This window comes from Scardinius erythrophthalmus (assembly GCF_964197995.2).
Source record: "Scardinius erythrophthalmus genome assembly, chromosome: 17".
NCBI classification, from domain to species: Eukaryota; Metazoa; Chordata; class Actinopteri; order Cypriniformes; family Leuciscidae; genus Scardinius; species Scardinius erythrophthalmus.
In genome coordinates, this window is record NC_138237.1 from 37,425,198 (window position 1) to 37,449,079 (window position 23,882).

Genomic DNA, 23,882 nt, shown 5'->3' on the forward strand with positions numbered 1-23,882 from the left:
ACCACAAATGCTCGTCTTACACTAGCTCTGCGATGCACCACACATTACGTAATCACGTTGGAAAGGTCAGGCGGTAACCGGACAACAAAAACCTCCAACTTCAAAATCATCCAACATCGTTGTTTTGCGTTTGACTTAGTCTTTGCACATTGGCTTTGTAAACACTAGGTCGGGTATTTCCCCCTACATCACGCTTGACCTTTCAATGTGATTACGTAATGTGTGGCACATCACAGCTAGTGCAAGATGAGCATTTGAGATTAAAAAGCAAAAAAGGATTTTTTTAGAAAATGGCCGCTGGTTTGTCTAGATAAGACTCTTATTCTTGGCTGGATCGTGTCGAGACTTTGAAGCTGCACTGAAACTCACATCTGGACCTTCAACCCGTTGGACCCCATTGAAGACACTATATGGAGAAACATCCTGGAGTGTTTTCCTCAAAAACCTTAATTTCTTTCCTACTGAAGAAAGAAAGACATGAACATCTTGGATGACGTGGCGGAGAGTAAATTATCAGGAAATTTTAATTCTGAATTGAACTACTCCTGTAAGTGTTGTAGAGCAGTGGGAAAAGCTCCCATATCTTTTGTCATTGACATAAAAGTGGACATTTTACATTACTTGTTACTTGTTACTTGAAAGTTGTTATTCATTTTGCATGTTCATACAACTGACGATCTGTGATTAATCTGCCATATTTTCCAATATACTATCAATCGACCTCTACTGAATATGGACCTGGAAGCTGACAATGCGGTCATTTTGAAATCCATGCTTTTAAATACTTTTGCATTTGTTGTATATTTGTATATTTGGTAGGGATGTGACGGTGCATGTAAGGATGTCACGGTTCGGTGCATTGAGTCACACGACAAACACAATTATATTTACTTAATGTCTTGATTATTTAATGTATGTCTAAATAAATTTGTCAGGAAAACAAGTTGTGACAGCCACGGTGTAAATTATTATATTTCAAAAATAAATTGGAGTAGAAAATTAACTTTATAATTTGATTTAGAAGTTAATGCTAAACCTGCCTTATGTGCAATTTAGAGTATGTGTTGTTTTTTTTGAGCATTGGTTATTAAAAATAAATAGCAACTGAATTTAATAATTTGGGCTCTGTTGTTAAATGTAACCTTTAATATTATAGTAATGTGTAATTAAAGGCTCCCTATATAGTTTACAGCATTAGCTAAGATCGTTTTTTATTTTAATTTTTTAAACATATATACACACACGTTTACTTAAAAAACACAGTTTAATTTAATAAAAGAATAAGCAATTTTGTGTTAAGTTTTCTCCCCCCTGCAGTACCGAACCGTGACTTCCAATACCGAGGTGTAATATATATATACTTATATATGGTGTTGGTGTGCAAGTGTGTTCACACACCTCCATGTCTTCAGTGTCTGATTTCTTGTCAGCATGTTCTTTCTGTTCATCACCTTGGCCCTTCTGTGCATCACCTTGACCCTTATGTGCATCACCTTGACCCTTATGTGCTTCTTGATCCACGTGCATCTTGTTCTTTAAGGAGCAATAAATCACATACATGCTGAAGAGCTCAGGGAGGCAAAAGTTATCGTTACGCATGTGTACAGAACAAAGAGAAGCTTCTAGTATCTACTAACCCAATCTTACAATGATTGACATTTTGAGAACCTTAGAAACGTTAGTTTTCGCATTTCACGAGTGACAGCAAAACATAGCTATGGTTATCACCATCAAGAGTGTCAATTTCAGGAGTGACTTCTGTACAGATGCAGAACGATAATAATGGGATTTAACTCCACATTTATAATCATGGTGAGAAAAGTTAAACTGTTTTCAGAGCTATTGCTCGTTTAAGATCAGGCTGATGTCAGATGTAGGGAGGCCGTGAGCTCAGTGACGTCTTTACCTCGTCCTCTTTGGCTGGAGTGTCCGTCTCCATAGGTTCCTCCCCCTCTGCAGTTTTCAGGACCTCCACCAGGGAGGCGCTGGACACACTGAACACCCCGTGAACATTCACACGCACCTTCACCTTGACCTTCGAGCTCTCGCCCGACGGCTGAGGAACCACCTTCTGCACGTTGAACTGGCCTGTGGACAGGCACAAATTAGTCAGTAGGGATGCACAATCAATTTCAGGTTGTCTCAATCACAGGTGAAGCACAGCTACTTAGGCGAAGCACTACTACTTGGGCGCAGAGATATCACGCCCAAGTAGCAGTGCTTCGCCTGTGCTTCCCCCTAATATAGTCCTTAATATATAAGTCAATATCTGCCTAGGAAATCGCCTAGTGTTAATCTGCATCGCTATTTGTACTCATTGTGAATGCGCAGGCCACAAGAAGTAATTAGGTGGGTTTTTTTTTTTTATATCACTTTTACTCAGGACATGCTAGCTGGCAACAAAGGATTCCATTCATTATGCTAAGCTAAGCTAGCGCCGACCCTGTCAAACTAAAACAATGCATGCACTGAGACAAAAATGCATTTGCCCACCTATCTAAATGTAGGAAAGAAGGTGAATAAGCCCTGTTTCAAAAAACGGTGGAGTGTTCCTTTAATGTAAAATGGTTAGGGAAATGTGTGGACTACTGTAATGCATTTACTGAAGTGTCACTGTGCTAAAATCCAGTTAAGCAAAGAGCATTCCCAACATACCTATGGTGGGATCGGGATACGGCAACTCTTTAGGATTGTTGTAGTAGGCCTCCAAAGCGAAGGGCTCCCTCCGGTAGAAACTCAGCACTTTAGAGAACGGTGCGGCGTGGTTCTTCGGGAACACTTCGCAATCACTGCAGTGCAAGACAGCATGACTATTACAATGGCAAACTAACCCTTTGATGAGTTAATCATGTCACGCAGAGAGCCAAGAACGCACCTGACGCCTTCATCAGCGGCTGAGCTCCACTTCAGAGAGATGGGGTACGGCACCACGTCTGTGATGGAAAACTCACGCACTTTAAAGGCGGGCGACAGGATTGCACACTGAGGAAAAACAAAACAATCAAGTTAGTTGGAATCACTGGGAAACACTGTAGGATGACATTATGAGAACGCTAGCATAACAAGTCATAAGAATAACATTTATAATATTATAATCAGAAAAATGTGTCAATGGTCCAAAGCAATTTGAAAAACATCACTTTTACAAAACGCTACATGTAAACGATATTCTTTGTTGTATTTTCCCGTCAAAATAGCAGTTGATCTGGAATTACTCATCTTTTAAGAGCAAGCAGAAGATTTGCCAGTTTCTCCAGTAGTGGGAGGAACTAATGCACAAATCTCATTGGCTGGCGCTCATTTATTACCGTCCTGGTTTTGATTTCAGCAAATTCAGCAGTTCGAGCGAACGCTTAGAAAGTGATGAACATTTATGAACCCAGCAGCTCATCAATCCTTAGTGCGGTTTATAATGTTATTAGTAGTATTATTATCTTTTATAATAATTACTATTATCTATTACTATGATCTATTTTTTTTTTTTTTTTTTACAGAAACACTGATCAACAATATCTTAAGCACCACCACCAGTCCTAGGTTCAGCTAAAATGACAAATATGCATTCATACATGTTACCAAGTTTAAGTTCTAATGACTAAAGTTCTATCAATAAATAGTGCTTGATTATCATAATATAATGCTTGATATTCCTGTTCAGATGTTTAAAAAGCTGTGCCATTTTACCAACATAAGTTGATTTGGTGGCATATATATATATATATATATATATATATATATATATATATATATATATATATATATATATATATATATATATATATATATATATATATATCAGGGTTTCTGCAGGGATCTTCAATTTAAATTTAATGCCTTTTTAATGCCATTTTTTTATTTTTAATGCCATACACGACCCATGACTAACCACAGATATTATGTATGAATGTATGTATATATGTATGTATGTATGTATATATATATATATATATATATTAACTTGATTAATCACACGTTTTTTCCGCAATTAAAACACTTACATTTGTTTAGGTTTGTGTATTTTATAATGTAATCATTTCACAGTTAATCTACAAATGAATGTAGAGACAACATAAAGGCCAGTCTCACTGATACTAATACAGCTATTGATATCTGGATAAAAATGATTTCTCCCCCCTAATTTTAAACATTAATTATAGCCATCCAAGGGCGTAACTTTGGGTCTACCATTGGGGGGGTTAAACTCGCTGCATATTTATTAATTTATTTATTGAATAATTTTCTTGTGTAAAAGGTAATTTGCCGTTCCTGTTTTAGAAATACATTGTGATACTTTTACTGATTTAGGCTACTTAACGTAAATGCAGTTGTTCACTTGACTATTTATGCCATAATGACACAGTGTTTAAGCACTAGCCAGCAGTGGCAGCTTCCAATTAATTGATTTTGTGTGTGTTCAATATCTTATAAAAAAAAAAACAAACAAAAAAAAAAACTTAAAGATTAATCAATTGCATCACTGTATTGGCACCTACATGCAGCAAATGTATTATGCACAATTCAACTCTCAATATTACAATATAGGGTGGCACACTGGAGTGCAGCTTGCACCTTTATTCTGAACAGATTTCACATATTGGTGGGCATCACCAAAACTCACCATCCACTAACAAAATCTTTAAGTTTATCTGTTAAAATGTATTTTATTAACATCACATTTTAAAAACTTAACATCAAATAACAGCATTAAAAACTTTCAAAGAGAGAAAATGAAAGTGCAATTATATTATCACTTTGCATGAAATAAGACTCAAAAGTAGATAAAAAAAAATTGTGTTTGCATTTAGCCTCTGATAACATCAAATTCAGAAACTGGGAAAGTGTGGACTAGTTGTGCTTTGATTCATTTTGTCACTTTGCAAACTGCAAAAAGAACAAAAAAATTATAAAAAAATAAAAATAATGATAATAATCTCAAATTGAGCCGGAGGTGGTAAATTCCTAATAATTTACGTATTTTTGTTTTTAGGTATTTTAAGATAACTTACCTAAAATACGTTGCGCATACAACTAACGCGATCGTTATAAAGGTGTTTAAACAACAAAACACATCCACTTGCACATATTTGACAATCGGAATATCAGATATATCCTGCTATAGCTAACAAATTTGTGAAATTTTGAATAAAAAGAAATAAAAGCAGATCATCAGTCATTCATTCAGCGCTATTGTGGCTGCGGTGTGACAAGCAATGAATGACGCGTCTCCATGGGAACCATAAAGTGATAGCCTAGCTACTACTTTTAAACTTACGTGTAAAAAGGTTCAGCAAGGCTTACATTTAAATGTGTCTTTGTTTTGTTTTGAGTGTATGGTCAATAAATAAAGGAATTAAAAAGATGGGCACAAAACCTGTTTGTCGCGCCCCATTTGTCATGTCTCTATTCCCCCCCAGCAGTGGGCCGCGCACGCGCCCGCGCCTCACACTTTGAGAAACGCACCTCCGTTTGGTCAGGATTTTTCCTCTTTTTGGCTGGTGTCGACCATAGACTGTAAAAAATGGTGTCGACCAACAATGAAAAATCGTTGTCTGGCTGCCTTTCAGTGTCCTTTTTCATCTTTCCATCCGTTAGCATGCACCGTCAGCTTTCTCCAACCATTCATCCCAGCGACTGCGCAATATAGTGAACAAACTTGGTAGAGAAAGCGGGTTGGGTAATACCAAGTAGTCGGCGGTGCGGTGGGCGGGAAGTACATTACAGATTATTTAAAATATGATACTATCTTTCTTGCTGGCAAATGAAATAAAGAAAACGAACAAAAGTATTCATTCGGAATATTTCATATTTATTTTAATGTGGGGGGGGGGTTATATTAGCTGGATCAGATTTTTGGGGGGGTCATAACCCCCGTAACCCCCGTGCAAATTACGCGCATGTAGCCATCCAACATTACAGTGTAATTGAAAGCTATCAAGTATTTAACATTAGGCTTCAAAAAATATATGACAACTTTTAATTTAAGTGCACTTAACAAACAATCCTCACATAAACCTATAATAAATGTCATATTTACCTTTGGCCTATCTGTCTAACGTACGTTATCAAACAGTCTGCACAGCATAAATTATAGATTAAATATAGACTAATGCTTATTAAAGCTACAAGAGTTCTTTAGTCAATAGCAGTGAGTAATTTTCTCTGGTGCCTTTGTTCTGTGATTAACTTTACTGACAGAAAGCTTTATTGGCTGCTGTCCCTTTAAGAGCAGCTGCTGACATAAACACGGACCTAACACGCGCCTCATTCTCTCACAACTCTTTGCGTTCATTAAAGACTTTATTTCACTAATTTAGGACTGCTCTTATTTTATGAGGATACTCACAAAACAGACATGTTGGCAAAATTGTGTGTTATTGTTCGTTGCGCGAAAGAGGACCGTTTTCTGGTGCGCAGTCTGTGCGCACGATCTGGCGCGCGTCTTTCTCTGTGTGTGTGTGTGTGTGTGTGTGTGTGTTACATAGACAGGACATTCGCAGGCAGCGCGTTTAAAAGCATTTACATGAATAAGAGCGGGATCATATAATGTAACGCTACCCAAGGGATGACAAAAATTAACGAATGCTGCGTTTGCGTTAAATAGGCTTTTTTAACGCGTTAAACTGGACAAAAATAATCTCATGCGTTAACGCGTTAAAAAAGCAAAGAGAGCTTCAACAGCGGATGTCGTGCTGATGAGGGAACGTTACTACACATAGTTAACTGCTGTCTGCATTTTACCGTCGATGTGTGGCGGTCAGACTGCATATGAGATTTTACGCCATTGATTCCCATTGTAGCTACCCAATTTAAATACCTTTTTACAAACGCTGCAAAATCCTTCTTTATTTTTATCACCAACCATGTTCTAAATTGTTTGTCTTCCATGCACTTTCACAGTTTTCTGGTCTAGTTTTATTCCTGTTGTTCCTGCTGTCCAAAATTACTCGCGCCACCTCCGCAACTTTGCTCCGGCCGGAGGCAATCACCAAACTGTTTCCGCGTGTTTTTAATCACACTAACGTACATATTTTGCGACGACAGCAAATAAAAATTATTAATCATGAAGACTATTCAAATAAATTGATAATATAACATTTTCTTCAAAACCATAAAAAAATTTAATGCCTGTAGGATTACAATTTAATGCTTTTTAATGCCATTTAAGGCCTTAATTATCACAAAATCCATTTAATGACTTTTAATGCTTTTTAATGCCCCGCGGAAACCCTGTATATGGGGTTGAATGACTTCATATTATTTAAAGTCTTACTAATCACTGACACACGACAAGGCTATTGCTTCTACATAACAGCTTATTTTTATCAGTTCTTTTGAATTTTTATCAGATTTCTGTGAGAAATATACCTTTATAGATAAAGTAGCACAGTAAATATTACATTTATATGAATGCATTAGTGTGTTAGAGAGTGATCGCGTATGACTTGCACCTGGCAGTGTCTCTCTACTAATAGTGAAGCTGTGGGTTTTAGTTACTAAGAAATATATGCTATAACTTTTCAGTTTCTAACCGATTTTATTCATAAAACCACAGAACAGAGTTTACAATATATTTCTGCGCTACTGTCTGTCTGTGTGTGTGTGTGTGTGTGTGTGTGTGTGTGTGTGTGTATTGCAGCAGCAGTTTAGAACGACATTTAAATCACCTGTACAATAAGCTGTGTGAAACGAGCATTCACCCGATCAATTCTGAGCATCCAGATGGTATAATCAAACAAATCTTGTGTAGCGCTCTCTGAGTAAGCATTTATTTGTCATTTTAACAGAAATGGAGCGTAAAGTGGATTTCTTATCCTGTTTGACCTTTTATGGCACTATAATTTTCCTGTTTTTACATTAGAAGTGGCATTTTGCCTGTTAGAAATACATGCACAGTTGAATGGCTAAACTCAGCATTTTCTTTGTGTAACCACTGCCATGGAGAAACAAACGAGTGACACAACGGCCAGTGAAAGGAGTGACGCACTAACCTGCAATGCACACCCTCTGGCCACGGCCTCGTCCGCATTCAGCGTCATGCTCAGCTCCTTTCCGAAAAACTTGCTGATTTTGTCTTTGATGGCTGGAATCCTGGAGGCGCCGCCGACGATCTCCACCGCATAGATGTCCTCTTTCTTCAGCCCTGGTTGTAGGAGGAAAAAAACAACGTTCCATTAGACGTGTGCGAGATCACGTTTTTTTGATCATGTACGATTAAATTGTCTCCACGATCTGCTTTTGAAGAAATATCGTAGTATCTACAGTGTACTTTATCACTTGCAGTTAAGGGTCAAAATAACTTATTTTCAACAGAAGAATGAAACTTATTCAGGTTTAAAACAACTTGAGAGAGTAAATGATGACATTTTTGGGGAAACTATCCCTTTAATGTTAATAAAACAACAAAAAACACAGAGAAAAATCACTCAGTGCTCTTGACTGAGAACTTTAATAGTAGCTTTAATAAGAATCAATGTAAAATTTATACAGTAAAGTATGTATAGTTTTTATTTTAATATTTGTTCATTTAATTTCTTTCTTGAGTGCTACTGTTAAATACAAAAATTTTTACTTGCAAAATAGTAAAACCAACATGCAAAAAGAATCGTGATAAAATCGTGAATCTCCTGAAAAAACTGTGATATGATATTATTGCCATATCGCCCACCCTTACCCAAGCGTGCCGCAATAGTGCTGTAAAGTGAAGCCAAAGTGTCTCGATCGCCCCCTGGTGGCTGGTCCCAGTACAGCTCATAATGTAATGCCCTCTCCATGTAATGTAATGGACGTGACTAAACTAAACAATGAAATAACAAATTTTCCAAAGATGTTTTCTGTCATTTTAGGTAGTTTTTAACCACACTGATGTAAATGTAAGTGTTTTTTATTTTTTTTTATTAAAGTTTGGTCTTAGTTATTTGATGCTATAGATCTTATGCGCCAGAGAAACGAGGGCGCCGCCATCTTTAGAATATTGTCTTTGAACTTCCGTTTTGCGGTCGCTCTGTATATTTCTATGGCGCTGCTGTCCAGGAGTAATTAGCTTTTGAAGTGGATTTACTTAATATAAAGTTAGCGAAAGTTATCATGAGGATTGTAATGTTTAAAGCAGATGACTTAACTAATGTCAGTCGACCGGGAAGATTTTAAAACGAGCCGTTCATTAATAAATACGCAAGATCGCTGTGAAAACACAGACCGGAAGTCAAAAGACAACGAGCGCAGCGCTGAAAAGGGGCGGGGCTACAGAAGGTCTATAAAAACTGGAGTGTGACGTCATGATTGACAGCTGTGATTGACAGCTTCTCTAAATGAAGTAGTCACTCAGGCGCCAACAGACATTTTTGGGGATTTTCAGGTGGTGATCGGAGCTTCAGCTTTAATTTCTATATTTCCATAACTGTTTACTTCACACGACATAATGAGTTGTTCAGCAGTAAACCGTTTCTGCGAGAGTGAGGACGGGACCTTGATATCACAGCTCCACTTTACACTTTATGCTTTACGGGTCCCAAATCTGCGCAAGATGTCAGCGCCATATTGGGACTTTGGCGGCTTCACTTTTCCCCAAGGTGCGTCGTCCATCTTTTTTTCCAGTCTATGGTTCCATCACTCTGTGGCGAGCGGGAAAGCCCTGGGAAAAGCGTGTGTACTCACTGGTTTGTTCCATGATGCTGCGCAGAGGATTCTCCACCCGGGCCAACAGCCCTGCACACAGCTCCTCAAACTTGGCTCTGGAACAGAAGAGTCATCAGGATATTATTAGACCTGGTATTTTAACAAAGTAACCTCTCATTTCCCCTTCACTGCTCAGTTTCTAATTTACTCCGCTGACATCGAGCGCCCGATTTAGCTCCTGGATTGCTAACCTGTTGAGTTTGCTGCTGACATCGATGTCATTCATGAAGCATTCGATGTTGAGCGGCAGGTCGGAGGAGTTGGCGCTCATGAGCTTCTTGAGTTTCTCGCACTCCTGGTAGAGTCGCACCAGAGCGCGGGGCTTTGATCGCACGTCCAGCTTGTACTTCTGAGCAAACTCCTCACAGAAGTATTTGACCAGCACCTCATCGAAGTCTTTACCTCCCAGCTCAGGGTCAAACGCAGAACCCAGAACCTGCATTAATCAGACAATGAAGGGACAAACAAAACAATTAGAGATGTGCAAAAACTAAACACTTTAAAAACGGTTTCATAGCATTCACACAGCATGTGTACGGTCAGAAACTGGGGTCTCTCAAGTCATTCGTAATTATTTTGACTTGACGTCATCTTAAAGCTGCAGTTTTTCCTCTTTGTCGCCATTTCTGTTCGAAATCTGCAATTGCAGTTATTCGTGGAATCAACTTTACGTGGGTTGTGTCGCGGCACGGCACAGCGCTGATGAATCCAATGAGGATTTTGAGGACGTGCAGTCGCCGCGCCGGCGTGGATGCTGGTGGTGATGCTGATATTATTTGGAAGTATGACCAACATAAGAATTTTCACCGAAAAATGTCCTCTGAACAAGTAACATCCACTTCTGTTCTGACTAACTAAGGGGAAAAAAGCATTGCAGTAAATTGCGCTGATTAAATCTAATGATCGCTTATATCACGTCAAACCGTTCAAATTATACTTAGTTCTCAAATTGTTAATGTTAACATCATCAGCAGTGTGTGACATTTAATGCCCTTCCGATATTTTGCAGTCTCTTTTTTTGCATTTTTTTTGCGTTTTACAGCGGGGGAATCTCAGTTGTCACTGGTGATTGTCGTTTGAACCTTTCTGGATCGCCATCAAATTCATAAGTTTAATCATATCAAGTGCTGTGAGAAAAAGCTATAAATCTCCAGCATCCTCACACTCATAGTCGACTAGCCGAGACTCTTCTTTATGTGTACAGATGTGACGTAATGGCGCGGAAATCCACCAGTACCACTGGAGTTAAAAACATTATTACAAGCTTACCGTTTTGAATCGAGCTACGGCAAGCAGAGAGTTTTGAACAATGGCTGGTGATGTAGGGTAAACGTACCTATTAAGCTCAAGTACCCATTAAGCACACTACCATCTTGGAGCTCAGATTATAAAAAGAAACAGCAATGTATTATCCTATTTGATGTATTAACCAATTGATGTGTTTGTTACTATATACCTCCTGTAATTTTAAACCAATCAGACCATTGCACACTGAGATATGTGTGTCCATGTGTTCACACTGTCTGGCGGCTATTTTCAAAGCTGTCTGAAAACTTTCACCAGAAGAGGAGCCCCTCAGATGTGCATTTTTTATATGTTTAAGCCTTTATTTTGAAGAAGTACATCTTCTTATTGCAAAATTAAGAGATTAATGTTTAGACTTTTGAATATTATAACCTGGAACCTGGATGTGGGAAATAATTACAGTTAGATCTAAAAGATAGTTTTAGCAACATAGCCCAGATGCTACGAACATAGCTAGCTTACTAGCTGTATAAGATTGTGTGCTACATTAATATATTACTTCACAGGAATTAATGGCTTGTACTTTTAAATCCATAATATTATAATTTTACATTTTATTGATAGTCTGTGGTTTTAAACTGCTGTAATTTTTAAAGAATTCATATTATTGTTAGGTGAGCTTAAAGGGTGCACTACTATGACAATCACACAGCTTCAGTGTGACATCAATTAGAAAAAGCATAATTTCATAGATATTGTCTATAATAGTTGTTCATATTAAAATTGGTATAAACTTAATACATTACCTAGATTATTAATTTAGCTAAATATTTTCCTTTAAATTTTAATTTAATATTTATTAATTAAAAAATGTTTTTGCTCCAATTAAGCACAGTGTGTGCTCCCTTTAAGCTCACCCACATTAAACGTCTATGTAAATACTTAATAATCAGAATTTAAATATTAACTGATGGTTGTCACTATGTTAATCTTCAAAAAAATGATTAATAAACTTATTTTCACAGTCTTAAGATGACAAAAGCTAGACGAAACTATAGTGTATGCCCAAAGATGAAAGAGGCATGTCATACAAAGAAGGAGCCATCAGAAACCTGTCGTATCTGTCCAAGAAGTTTGGAGTAGACAGGAAAGCTCTGACCCAGAGAGTTAAAGGGATACTCCACTTTTTTTGGAAATAAGCTCATTTTACAACTCCCCCAGAGATAAACAGTTGAGTTTTACCGTTTTCGAATCCATTCAGCCGATCTCCGGGTCTGGCGGTACCACTTTTAGCATAGCTTAGCATAATGAATTGAACCGGACAAGACCATTAGCATCTCTCTCAAAAAAATGACCAAAGAGTTTCGATATTTTTCCTATTTAAAACTTGACTCTTCTGTAGTTACATCGTGTACTAAGACGGACGGAAAATGAAAGAGTATAGAGTATAGTTCCTAGCCATATCAGCCTAGAAAATTTAAACTTTACATTTTCCGTCGGTCTTATTACACGATGTAACTACAGAAGAGTCGAGTTTTAAATAGGAAAAATATCTAAACTCTTTGGTCATTTTTTTGAGAGAGATGCTAATGGTCTTGTCCGGTTCAATTCATTATGCTAAGCTATGCTAAAAGTGGTACCGCCAGACCCGGAGATCGGCTGAATGGATTCGAAAACGGTAAAACTCAACTGTTTATCTCTGGGGGAGTTGTAAAATGAGCCTATTTCCAAAAAAAATGGAGTATCCCTTTAAGGAGCACATTGGTTTGTTTTGTTATTTGATTTTTCAATATGGGTTACATAGCTGAACGTGGACTAGTCTAGATGTTGCAATGAGTTTGAATGACACGTCACTATGAATAGGATAGGCTACCTGATCAAATTGAATGCCTTGTTGCTTGATTTTAGTGTTCTGTTTTTTTGTGATTGACTCTGTACCTTCAAATAAAACTTTTTTCAATTATTCCTTAAAAAGGTTGTTTAAAATAAACAAGAATTTTTAATAAAACTTGCTGTGAGCTTATTGGGAACAGGGGTGTGCTTAAAGGGTACAAAACGTACCCATTAAGCACAGCCAGACTTTTTATATTTAATGATGTACATCTTAATTGAAATACTTTTGTCATTTAAAATAAAATGAAATATTATAGTGTGAGAGATTAATATTTTATTTTAAAATAACTTCTTGTACTAAAACCAATATCTTGTGCACTAAAAATGTCTCAATGTAGATTTTGGTGAGCTTAATAGGTACGTTTACCCTACATTTATTTTGGACAATTTAACCCCCAAAAAAAGTTACGGACTGCAGCTTTAAAAATGCAATGGCCATGGCACTACAGACAAAATACAGCAAGACATTAGAGCTGCACGATTAATCGTTAAAAGATCATGGTCTCATTGCTAAAGGAAAGCAATTCGCCTTTGACAAGTACGTAAAATCAACTTTTAAAAGTAACTTGACACTTTAAATAACAATTGTATTGATTACTTTAAAAAATTAATTCAGTTTAAACATTGTAAATGGACTCATTTTGTTAGTTGTCTGTTCATGATCTCTGTTTGAAACAAAATAAAAAGTGATTCTCAGCTCATCCAGAATTGTGCAGCTCTACAAGACATGCCTGTGTAAACTGGCTAACGATCTGGAGTCACATAATACTTCTTTTTGAAACATTTTGCCAAGTTTGTTACAAAACCAGTGCTTTAACGGCTGTAGAAACAGTGTTTTTTTTTTAAAAGACTCAAAAAGGAGCATGTTGAACGTCCAACAATTACTTTTACACACATTAAAAATCGGCATTCATTTATTCAAATGAACCGAGCGCAGAGCGAGCGCGTTTACATGCACGTTCTTAACCTGATGATGCTTAATAAGCCGACGTGTCTGGTCATGTAAACGCGTTAAATCAGTTTCCTTAATCGCCATAAAAGCTTAAGCATAAACCGATAGAAATTGATATTAACAGATAAAAATTGACAGTTTGATTTTTACCCATTACCCCGATTTCTCGACATGTAAACATATTAACATGCATTCTGTCGGATTATTGAAGTGATGCGTGACGGAAAAGCGTCCTTATATGGCAGATTTAAGCGCGTCCAGCCACACAGCGAGTGTCTCGCGGTAGGGGAGGAGAAAAACATCCCAAACTTGGGGAATATTAAATGTGTTCTCAGCTCGAAACTTCAAACACGAGAGGAGACTGAGTGCGCAAGTTTCCTGCTGACATTTTGAAATACTCTTAAAGCTTATTAAAGCTTTTAATGCTTTATTTAACATCACAACTCGCAAAATAAACAGAGTGAAATACATGATGGATGCAATAGGGAATCGGTTTAATACAGCTAGTAAACGTGGGTACTTGCATTGCCAGGTTATTAATTTGCATGTAAAGCAGTAACTCGGGTTATTTCAATCAACTGATTTTGGTAGTTATCAGCGCATTGGCGTGCATGTAAATGTGTTTTAATCGAACCAAACCTGCCAATAGTCAACACACCCTTAGTTGAAGATAACCGTGCTGTGATCAGTTAAGAATTAACACTAAAATGTGTATTATAATGTATGTGGACCAAAAAAAACGTACCTTCAACTTCCCCTTGTTAAAGGCACACGCAGAGACCTGGTAACTAGCATGACCAACATCCACAAACACCACAGTCCTGGGCTTTTCCTCAGGAGCAGGCAGGTCCTGTTTGTAGATCCCATATGCCAGTGCAACTATGATGACAGGAACACATGCAATATAAGTACTATAACAACAACACATGAACGCAGTAACAAACTGTTAGAACGAACATTACTTTTCTCCTAGACTCTCATTAGTCACTTTTGACGATTCACCTAAATTTCACCTAATTTACTCACCCTCGCTTGTGTTGTACCAACTAGGCTGAGGACAATCACAGTTCGCTCTCATCATTTAAGTGTTTTGAATGTAAAGACGACGAAGCATTCGAGAGCTACAGTGGAGGGCAAGACTTATTTGGGTTTGTTCCTTAAACGAAACTATTATACACCAAATTCACAGACTTCTGAAGCCGTATGAGGATGAGGATACACTTAAATGTGCTTATTTTTATTAACCTTTTGGAGGCCTGTCAATAGCTATGTTCCCATCCACTTATTTTAATGCGCATTTTGGGATATTGCATAAAAAACTGCTGGATGGAAACGCCAAGATGTGTATAAAATCTAAAATTGTGCATAAAAAAAACTTGTATGCTCGTTTGGGTCAGATCATTTTTTTATCTGATAACAAGACATGCGCATAAACTACGATAGAAACACATTTACCGCATAAATTCCTCTATGCGCATCAAAAAACGTGTTCTGAGACTTTATTATATACAAAGTTATCATAATAGTAATACCTACTTCGTGATATTTAGCGCTAGTTTATCAGGAAGTGATGTTTTGTTCTGTTTGACACTGCTTTATTCGCAAATGTTTTATGCAATATTCCGATTTTGCTCATAAGTTAAATTTTCGCAGCTTTGGAAGGAAACACAGCTAATGTACCATCCATTATGTAGGTCAGGCGTAATCGGAAGGGGAGTAAACAATGACAGGCGGTTCATTTTGTGATGAACTGAATCCATCAGGAGTATTTTACCTGCTGTAGTGTCGTTCATGAGTCTGAGACAGTTAAGGCCTGCGATCTGCGCAGCATCAATGACTGATCTTCTCTCGGCATCAGTAAAGAAGCTGGGGACCTGTGTAAGGGCATGGGAAAAATATTCACATTACACACACACACACACACACAAACAGGTAAAACAATGCAATATTCTGAAAATAACATGAGAAGTGTTACTGGGGCGAGAGTTTGAGTAACTAAGAATGGATCAGAGCAAGAATCAGAAAAACTGACTCAACTTACAATCAAATCAGAGGCTAAAATCACCCATGTGAGGTGAAGAGACGTTTGTCATAACAGTTTCAAAATCTGCCAATAGTACAGGAGTTTCAGTAAACCTCCAGTAAACCGAGTTTGATACCATACGATTACTTTGGGTATTTTGTGTCCAAGTGCAATCGTGCACATACAGTACATTAGGGCCGCACGGTATTGGCCACATGTTGCATTCGGAGATCGACTACTTTTGGCTGACAAAATTCCAGCCACCGGAAACACTAACTAATAAAGTGAGTCGTACAAAACCTTTCTTTTTAGTAAACTCTGTGTACACAACCAATGTTCTCAATGCTGGAGTTCATGTGTAGAGCCCCTGGTGATACTTCGAGCAAAGTTTCATGTTGTGTCGAGCCTTCTTAGTGTTTTAAAAACAGCGATTTTTGATGCTATCGTAGTCGTGCTCCATTCACTCCCATTCACAAGGCATTTTAACCTAAAACGAAAATACAGTCAAACTTAAAAGTGGCGTTTCCATTCGAATTATGCTTTTAAACTAAAGTTTGACTCGGGTAGATTAACAAAAAGAGCCTAGGTTCAATTTTGGCGAGTTACGCTTTTAATGAACTCAACGGTTGCTGAAGAACGCAACTAAACTTTTTATTACAATAGTGTATACAATTATAATGATTTAATGTTATGCATTGCTGTTTGACTGGGAAACTGAAGAACTTTTCTAGCAGGTTGTTTAACCTACGATGTCTGCACAAAATGACATGAATGCACATGCGAACTTGACTGTGCTGGTCAGAACGTGTAATCCCTGTTCTGGACGGGCTATTCCCACAACAACGCGCTGAAACACGGCAACTAAACCAAGAGAATTCACAACGTTTGATTACAATAGTGTTCTCACTATAACGCCATGTATATGACAGTCACAATTATAGTCATTAATGTGCATTGCTGTTTGAGCTGCGCACGCTAAAGCTAAAGATGATCACCGGTACAATGAAGCGCTTTACTGCATCGTTCATTAACTCAACCAAACGCATCCTATATTAGATTAATCAGACATATACACGAAGTAGGAGAGAGGCCGCACTATGCATATATATACTTTTATTTGCACAAGATGTATTTACAAAATAAACATATTACAACTTACAATGGCACAAAATGCTATGAATGCTCAAGCGAACTTGACTGTGCTTATCATGAAGGCTTAACTCCATAGACCGGCGAACAACAATTCACAACATTATTTTACAGGCGTGTTCTTATTATAATTTTGTGAAGCCTATGTGACAGATTTGTGCTGCACATGTTGCACTGTATCTTCCTTTTCGAAGTGATTCCGATCATTCAAAACCATCATGGCGAACAGCGCGCATCTCTCAACTGAAGTAAATAATCTATTATCTATCGCCTTTGATATATCAGCCTAATTTTCTTATCGGATCGATAACGATAACATTAAAAAAAAAAGACCATTTATCGGCCGATATCGATATGTGGTCGATATATTGTGCATCCCTAATCAGTAGTAAACGCTTCTCCATCTGAAAGCACTGTGAGTTTGAGTCTCTTATGACGTGCAAAAAGCAACAAGCGTCAAACATCTTTCCAAACATGAGAAGCATTTAATAACCTCTTGTCCAACAACAGACAACATTTAATAACATGCTTTTACGCCAAACTCACTTCATAACGACAGTTGAGCTCCTCCTACTGGGAGATGATGTGCTTCTTACACAGAATAAGGCAGTCGTGTGTTTATTAGTCATGTTTAATTAAAGCGTTTCAATCTTCTGTTTATTTATATAGGGATTTCCTGGAACGATGTGCGTTATCTACTTCTGCGGCGGGGCATATTTGGCGTGTGTGTGTGAGACTCTGGTGTTCAGATGGATATGTGGCGTGTGTGAGACTCTGGTGTTCAGATGGATATGTGGCATGTGTGTGTGTGTGTGTGAGACTCTGGTGTTCAGATGGATATGTGGCATGTGTGTGTGTGTGTGTGTGTGTGTGAGACTGGTGTTCAGATGGATATGTGGCATGTGTGTGTGTGAGAGACTCTGGTGTTCAGATGGATATGTGGCGTGTGTGTGTGTGTGTGTGTGTGTGTGTGTGTGTGTGTGAGACTCTGGTGTTCAGATGGATATGTGGCATGTGTGTGTGTGTGTGTGTGAGACTCTGGTGTTCAGATGGATATGTGGCATGTGTGTGTGTGTGTGTGTGTGTGTGTGTGTGTGAGACTGGTGTTCAGATGGATATGTGGCATGTGTGTGTGTGAGAGACTCTGGTGTTCAGATGGATATGTGGGGGGTGTGTGTGAGACTCTGGTGTTCAGATGGATATGTGGCATGTGTGTGTGTGTGTGTGAGAGACTCTGGTGTTCAGATGGATATGTGGCATGTGTGTGTGTGTGTGTGAGAGACTCTGGTGTTCAGATGGATATGTGGCATGTGTGTGTGTGTGTGTGAGAGACTCTGGTGTTCAGATGGATATGTGGCATGTGTGTGTGTGTGTGTGTGTGTGTGTGTGTGTGTGTGTGACTCTGGTGTTCAGATGGATATGTGGCATGTGTGTGTGTGTGTGTGTGTGTGTGTGTGTGTGTGTGTGTGTGTGTGTGTGTGTGTGTGAGACTGGTGTTCAGATGGATATGTGGCATGTGTGTGTGTGTGAGACTCTGGTGTTCAGATGGATATGTGGGGTGTGTGTGTGAGACTCTGGTGTTCAGATGGATATGTGGCATGTGTGTGTGTGTGAGAGACTCTGGTGTTCAGATGGATATGTGGCATGTGTGTGTGTGTGTGTGTGTGTGTGTGTGTGTGTGTGAGACTCTGGTGTTCAGATGGATATGTGGCATGTGTGTGTGTGTGTGTGTGTGTGTGTGTGTGTGTGTGTGAGACTCTGGTGTTCAGATGGATATGTGGCGTGTGTGTGTGGGACTCTGGTGTTCAGATGGATATGTGCCGTGTGTGTGTGTGTGTGTGAGACTCTGGTGTTCAGATGGATATGTGGCGTGTGTGTGTGTGTGGGAGAGACTCTGGTGTTCAGATGGATATGTGGCATGTGTGTGTGTGTGTGTGTGTGTGTGTGTGAGAGACTCTGGTGTTCAGATGGATATGTGGCATGTGTGTGTGTGTGTGTGAGACTCTGGTGTTCAGATGGATATGTGGCATGTGTGTGTGTGTGTGTGTGTGTGTGTGTGTGTGTGTGTGTGTGTGTGTGTGTGTGTGTGAGACTGGTGTTCAGATGGATATGTGGCATGTGTGTGTGTGTGAGACTCTGGTGTTCAGATGGATATGTGGGGGGTGTGTGTGAGACTCTGGTGTTCAGATGGATATGTGGCATGTGTGTGTGTGTGAGAGACTCTGGTGTTCAGATGGATATGTGGCGTGTGTGTGTGTGTGTGTGTGTGTGTGAGACTCTGGTGTTCAGATGGATATGTGGCATGTGTGTGTGTGTGTGTGTGTGAGACTCTGGTGTTCAGATGGATATGTGGCGTGTGTGTGTGGGACTCTGGTGTTCAGATGGATATGTGGCGTGTGTGTGTGTGAGACTCTGGTGTTCAGATGGATATGTGGCGTGTGTGTGTGTGAGACTCTGGTGTTCAGATGGATATGTGGCGTGTGTGTGTGTGTGTGTGTGAGACTCTGGTGTTCAGATGGATATGTGGCGTGTGTGTGTGTGAGACTCTGGTGTTCAGATGGATATGTGGCATGTGTGTGTGTGTGAGAGACTCTGGTGTTCAGATGGATATGTGGCGTGTGTGTGTGTGTGTGTGTGTGTGTGAGACTCTGGTGTTCAGATGGATATGTGGCATGTGTGTGTGTGTGTGTGTGTGTGAGACTCTGGTGTTCAGATGGATATGTGGCGTGTGTGTGTGGGACTCTGGTGTTCAGATGGATATGTGGCGTGTGTGTGTGTGAGACTCTGGTGTTCAGATGGATATGTGGCGTGTGTGTGTGTGAGACTCTGGTGTTCAGATGGATATGTGGCGTGTGTGTGTGTGTGTGTGAGACTCTGGTGTTCAGATGGATATGTGGCATGTGTGTGTGTGTGAGACTCTGGTGTTCAGATGGATATGTGGCATGTGTGTGTGTGTGAGACTCTGGTGTTCAGATGGATATGTGGCATGTGTGTGTGTGTGAGACTCTGGTGTTCAGATGGAGCAGCATTTACTGCTGATCACAGAGCTGTGCTTCACTGACAAGCTGCGCATAAAATAATCTCAGCCTTTGCCAAATCGCGTGCGGTTTGAGTGTGATTAATTGTGCAGCCCTATTCTGTATATAGCTATACCAATGGAAACGAACAGTAACAGTACAGTGAGCACAATAAGCGATTATGCTATTCCAGTGAACTATATTTTAGGTATATTTAGAAATAGGCATGTGAAAGAGAATATACGTACAGAGATGACACAGTCTGCCACAGGTTTTTTGAGTGCGGCTTCAGCGGTCTCCTTCAGCTTGGCCAGCAGCATGGCAGTGACCTGTTCAATGCCGAACACCTTCTCCTCCTCCATATACATGACCTGTGGAGACAGACAGCATGAAGCACTGTCACACAGCGACATCTAAAGCAGCTTTTAAAACATACTTTACCATTACAGCTTGATTAGGGATGCACTGATATGAACATTTTGCCCTATACCGATAACCGATATATTGGCCGATAAATCTAAATCCACATTTTTTATATACTTTTGAGAGCCTGATTACAAAAACAAAAGTCTCACCATTAAAATCCATGTCCCAAACATAGAATTATAACGATGTTCTCATTATAATTTTATGTAGCTTATATGACAGACATGTTGAGTTGAACTTACCTATTTTCCTTTTTTGAAGTGATTACAATCATATTTCAAGCAATTCAAAACCATCATATTGAACAGTGTGCATCAGAAGTGTCTCAGCTGAAGGAAATACATTATTTATCGGCTTCAATATATCGGCCAAATTTTCTTATCAGGCCGATAACGATAACATTAAAACTGAACATATATGGGCCGATATATATTGTGCATCCCTAATCTCGATGTGTGATGACATTATCACTGCGGTTTCATTAGTCTTACCTTAATACCGGTGGTTCCCGTCGGCATCTGAGCGAGATCAAAGACCAGGCCGGACTTTGCCGTCTGGATATAAGGGTCACTGAACGCCCTGCCATGGAATCGCTTAAAACCCTGCACAGTGTTCTTGCAGTTTGTGACCACCTTGTTTGTGAGAGCAGAAATTATAATTACAACTACCATCCATCCATCCATGCAATGTGTTATCCTGCTTATTCAAACTAAACAAATGTTTACCTGGCTTTTGGCGGCTGCTCCAATCGAACGATTCCGAGGGCCGAACGATACAAATGACCTGAAAAGAGCACATCATTAGATATTACACTACCAATTACTATGCTAACATTTCTTCTTTTTTTTAGGGGGGGGGGGGGGGCACCTTCTGATCAATGACAGAAATGAACCTTCCCATTATGAGGTAATATTTGTCTCTTTGAAATGACTTGCAGGGGCATTTTTTAAACCTTATAAAATGTCATTTTTTGTCAAATTCATACATTTATATTTATAAATTGAGTTAGAATATTAAGACACAATCAGGAAGAATAAGTTGAAATCAGTATCAACAAAAATCATCTTTGCACTGCAGAGGCGGCATGGAAGAACAAAAAGGTGGCATTCAGGTATAGGTTTAATGAGGCTCAAAAGTGAAATTTCAATTCATGATAACAATGTTCTGAGATTAATGTTTTAAAAAGAAGGTTTTGAATATAGAAATATTAAATTATTTAAATAACTGAAATGATACTTTAAAAATTAAACTAAAACAGCCAGTAGGGGGCGGCAAGTCACTGAATCATTAATTCAATCGATTCATTAAATGGCTGATTCATTCAGTAACAAAGCAAGCGATTGTCTTTATGAATGGGTCATTGAATCATCGACTCACTAGATTCGTTTGAAAATGCAGTTCACATGAGCACCACGACACATGCGAGCCGGCCAATAATGAGCCTAAGCATTGCACTGTTTACACTACGTCAAAAGCATTTGAGAATGAGGTGGAGGAGAAGAGATTGTGGAATAAAGTAATTTTTTTGTTTTGTTTTTTTGCACACAAAAAGTATTCTCCTGGCTTCGTAACATTAAGGTTGAACCACTGTAGTCACATGGACTATTTTCATGATGTCTTTTTACTACCTTTCTGGGCCTTGAAAGTTGCAATAACGTTGCAGTCTATGGCTGGTTCAGAAGAAATCTCTCCGATTTCATCAAAAATATCTTAATTTGTGTTCTGAAGATGAACGAAAGTCTTACGGGTTTGGAACAACATGAGGGTGAGTAATTATTTTCATTTTTGTGTGAACTAACCCTTTAATGCAGATCCATGCATCATTCATTGGCAGATTTGAAACATAGAAAACAAAACGGAATTTTATACACTCCACAACCGTACTTGTTTCACATCATTGTAAAGTAATTAATTTGTTGATTAGATACTGCATTAGTAGAGAAAGAACATGTTTGCCACGGTAACATTAGTAGTACCTCAAGTCAAGAGGTTAAAACAGTGTGAAAAAAAAGAATCACACAAGCCTGACCCGAATGTTTAATGTCACGATTGTTATTTGCTTCCGTCTATTTGCATTAGGTTATATCCAGCTGGTCGCTTTAATGCATTTTTCAGCAAAACGTTCGTCTTTCTGTGGCATTTAAAGCCTGTCTTTATTAAATGAAATTTACTATATTAATCACTATATGAATCTAGAAATTAATATTGTAAATTTCATTTAAAAAGACAGTACATTTTGTAGTGTGAAGTTCAATAAAGTTCAGCACTATTTTATGTGTAATGTTAGTTTTCATTTAGTATCCAGTTTAAAAACTATCGGTTGCATATCGGTTCAACCAAGTTATCGGTAAAATCCAGTATCGTTCGACAGTGTAGATTTTTGAGCGCATTTAATAATTTTAAGTAAAGTAAAAGATATTATTTATGCGGAATGGAGACACCTCAATTGACACTCAGTGGAGAACAAATGATTTATTTTACACTAGTTTCTAACATTACTTTATATCCCGCAAATCTGACTTTACAACTTGCAAATACGACTTTATATCAGAGAAAAAAAGTCGGAAATATTTTTTTTTAATTGTTTTATTCAGTGGCAGAACCAATTCCTTGAGAAATGTACAATAAATAGTTATGTAGTCTGAGATAATAAGGAAAGAATGACAGTTTTTTCCGCGCGGTCTTCAATGTGCTAGAATGTTCCTGCGGGCGTGACGTCACAGCAACAGCGCGAGCCACGCTGTAGCATCTCCAGCTAACTAACCGTTCATCACTACACTCTCTCATCTAATACAGTCATTTATACTCTAAAGACTTCGGTATCATACTAGTCTGGCATACAGAATAGATCGTCACAATATTAACTGTCAATATCAAGCCACACAGCATGTGGTTTACTCGTTTTTCATTATTTAGATCTAATGAAATGACATAATGAAAGAAAACACGCTCTGTTCACGTTCCACGCTTCTTAATCAGGTTGTCATTGCGTGAATGGGGTGTGACATGTCAAAGAGAAATACACGCAGTGTCTTAACACAGTGTATAGTGAGTATAAGCAGAATAAAAGCTCGACTTACGGAGTGCATCGGTCGCTGTACTCGTTTGCTACGGTTTCTATTCCACCGGCGCGAGCGACAGCAACATAACAGCTCTGAAAGCCCACGTCAAATCCCACAACTGACATCTTCACTGGAAATCACGAGCACAGCCCAGCTAAAACACTCAATACCAGCAAGAAGAGTCCTTTTAAAACATATATATATATATAACAGTCACGGAGAGGTTTAATTCATAAAACTCAGGTTTAACGCGATTTCATAGTTCTCTAGTGTCCATTGACTGACTTGATGCAGACCGGCTGACTGCTGAATGTAATGGGTAAGCCGGAGTTCACGCCGAAGTTTTATCGCGAGAGTTTGAGTTCTAGATGGCTCTGGAGCTTTCCTTGTATGACGTGACCATGACGACAAATCCAACCAATCGTTGGATAGATAGAGCG

The 23,882-nt window shown here is 38.7% G+C and overlaps 1 protein-coding gene across 1 annotated transcript in view; it reads right to left on the minus strand.

Moving 5' to 3' along the window:
• hspa4a (heat shock protein 4a) overlaps nucleotides 1–23,780 on the minus strand; it is a 30,191-nt gene extending 6,411 nt beyond the window's left edge. Inside the window, exons 1-13 of the mRNA XM_081391866.1 lie at nucleotides 23,461–23,780; nucleotides 21,106–21,163; nucleotides 20,872–21,012; nucleotides 20,203–20,325; nucleotides 15,540–15,639; nucleotides 14,511–14,644; nucleotides 9,867–10,111; nucleotides 9,655–9,731; nucleotides 7,989–8,140; nucleotides 2,876–2,982; nucleotides 2,656–2,789; nucleotides 1,907–2,088; nucleotides 1,399–1,533 (exon numbers count right to left, since the gene is read on the minus strand). Coding sequence (XP_081247992.1) covers nucleotides 1,399–1,533; nucleotides 1,907–2,088; nucleotides 2,656–2,789; nucleotides 2,876–2,982; nucleotides 7,989–8,140; nucleotides 9,655–9,731; nucleotides 9,867–10,111; nucleotides 14,511–14,644; nucleotides 15,540–15,639; nucleotides 20,203–20,325; nucleotides 20,872–21,012; nucleotides 21,106–21,163; nucleotides 23,461–23,567 — 1,695 coding nt within the window. The 5' untranslated portion in view covers nucleotides 23,568–23,780. The remainder of the gene's footprint in view (nucleotides 1–1,398; nucleotides 1,534–1,906; nucleotides 2,089–2,655; nucleotides 2,790–2,875; nucleotides 2,983–7,988; nucleotides 8,141–9,654; nucleotides 9,732–9,866; nucleotides 10,112–14,510; nucleotides 14,645–15,539; nucleotides 15,640–20,202; nucleotides 20,326–20,871; nucleotides 21,013–21,105; nucleotides 21,164–23,460) is intronic.
• Between the last annotated feature and the right edge of the window lie 102 nt (nucleotides 23,781–23,882).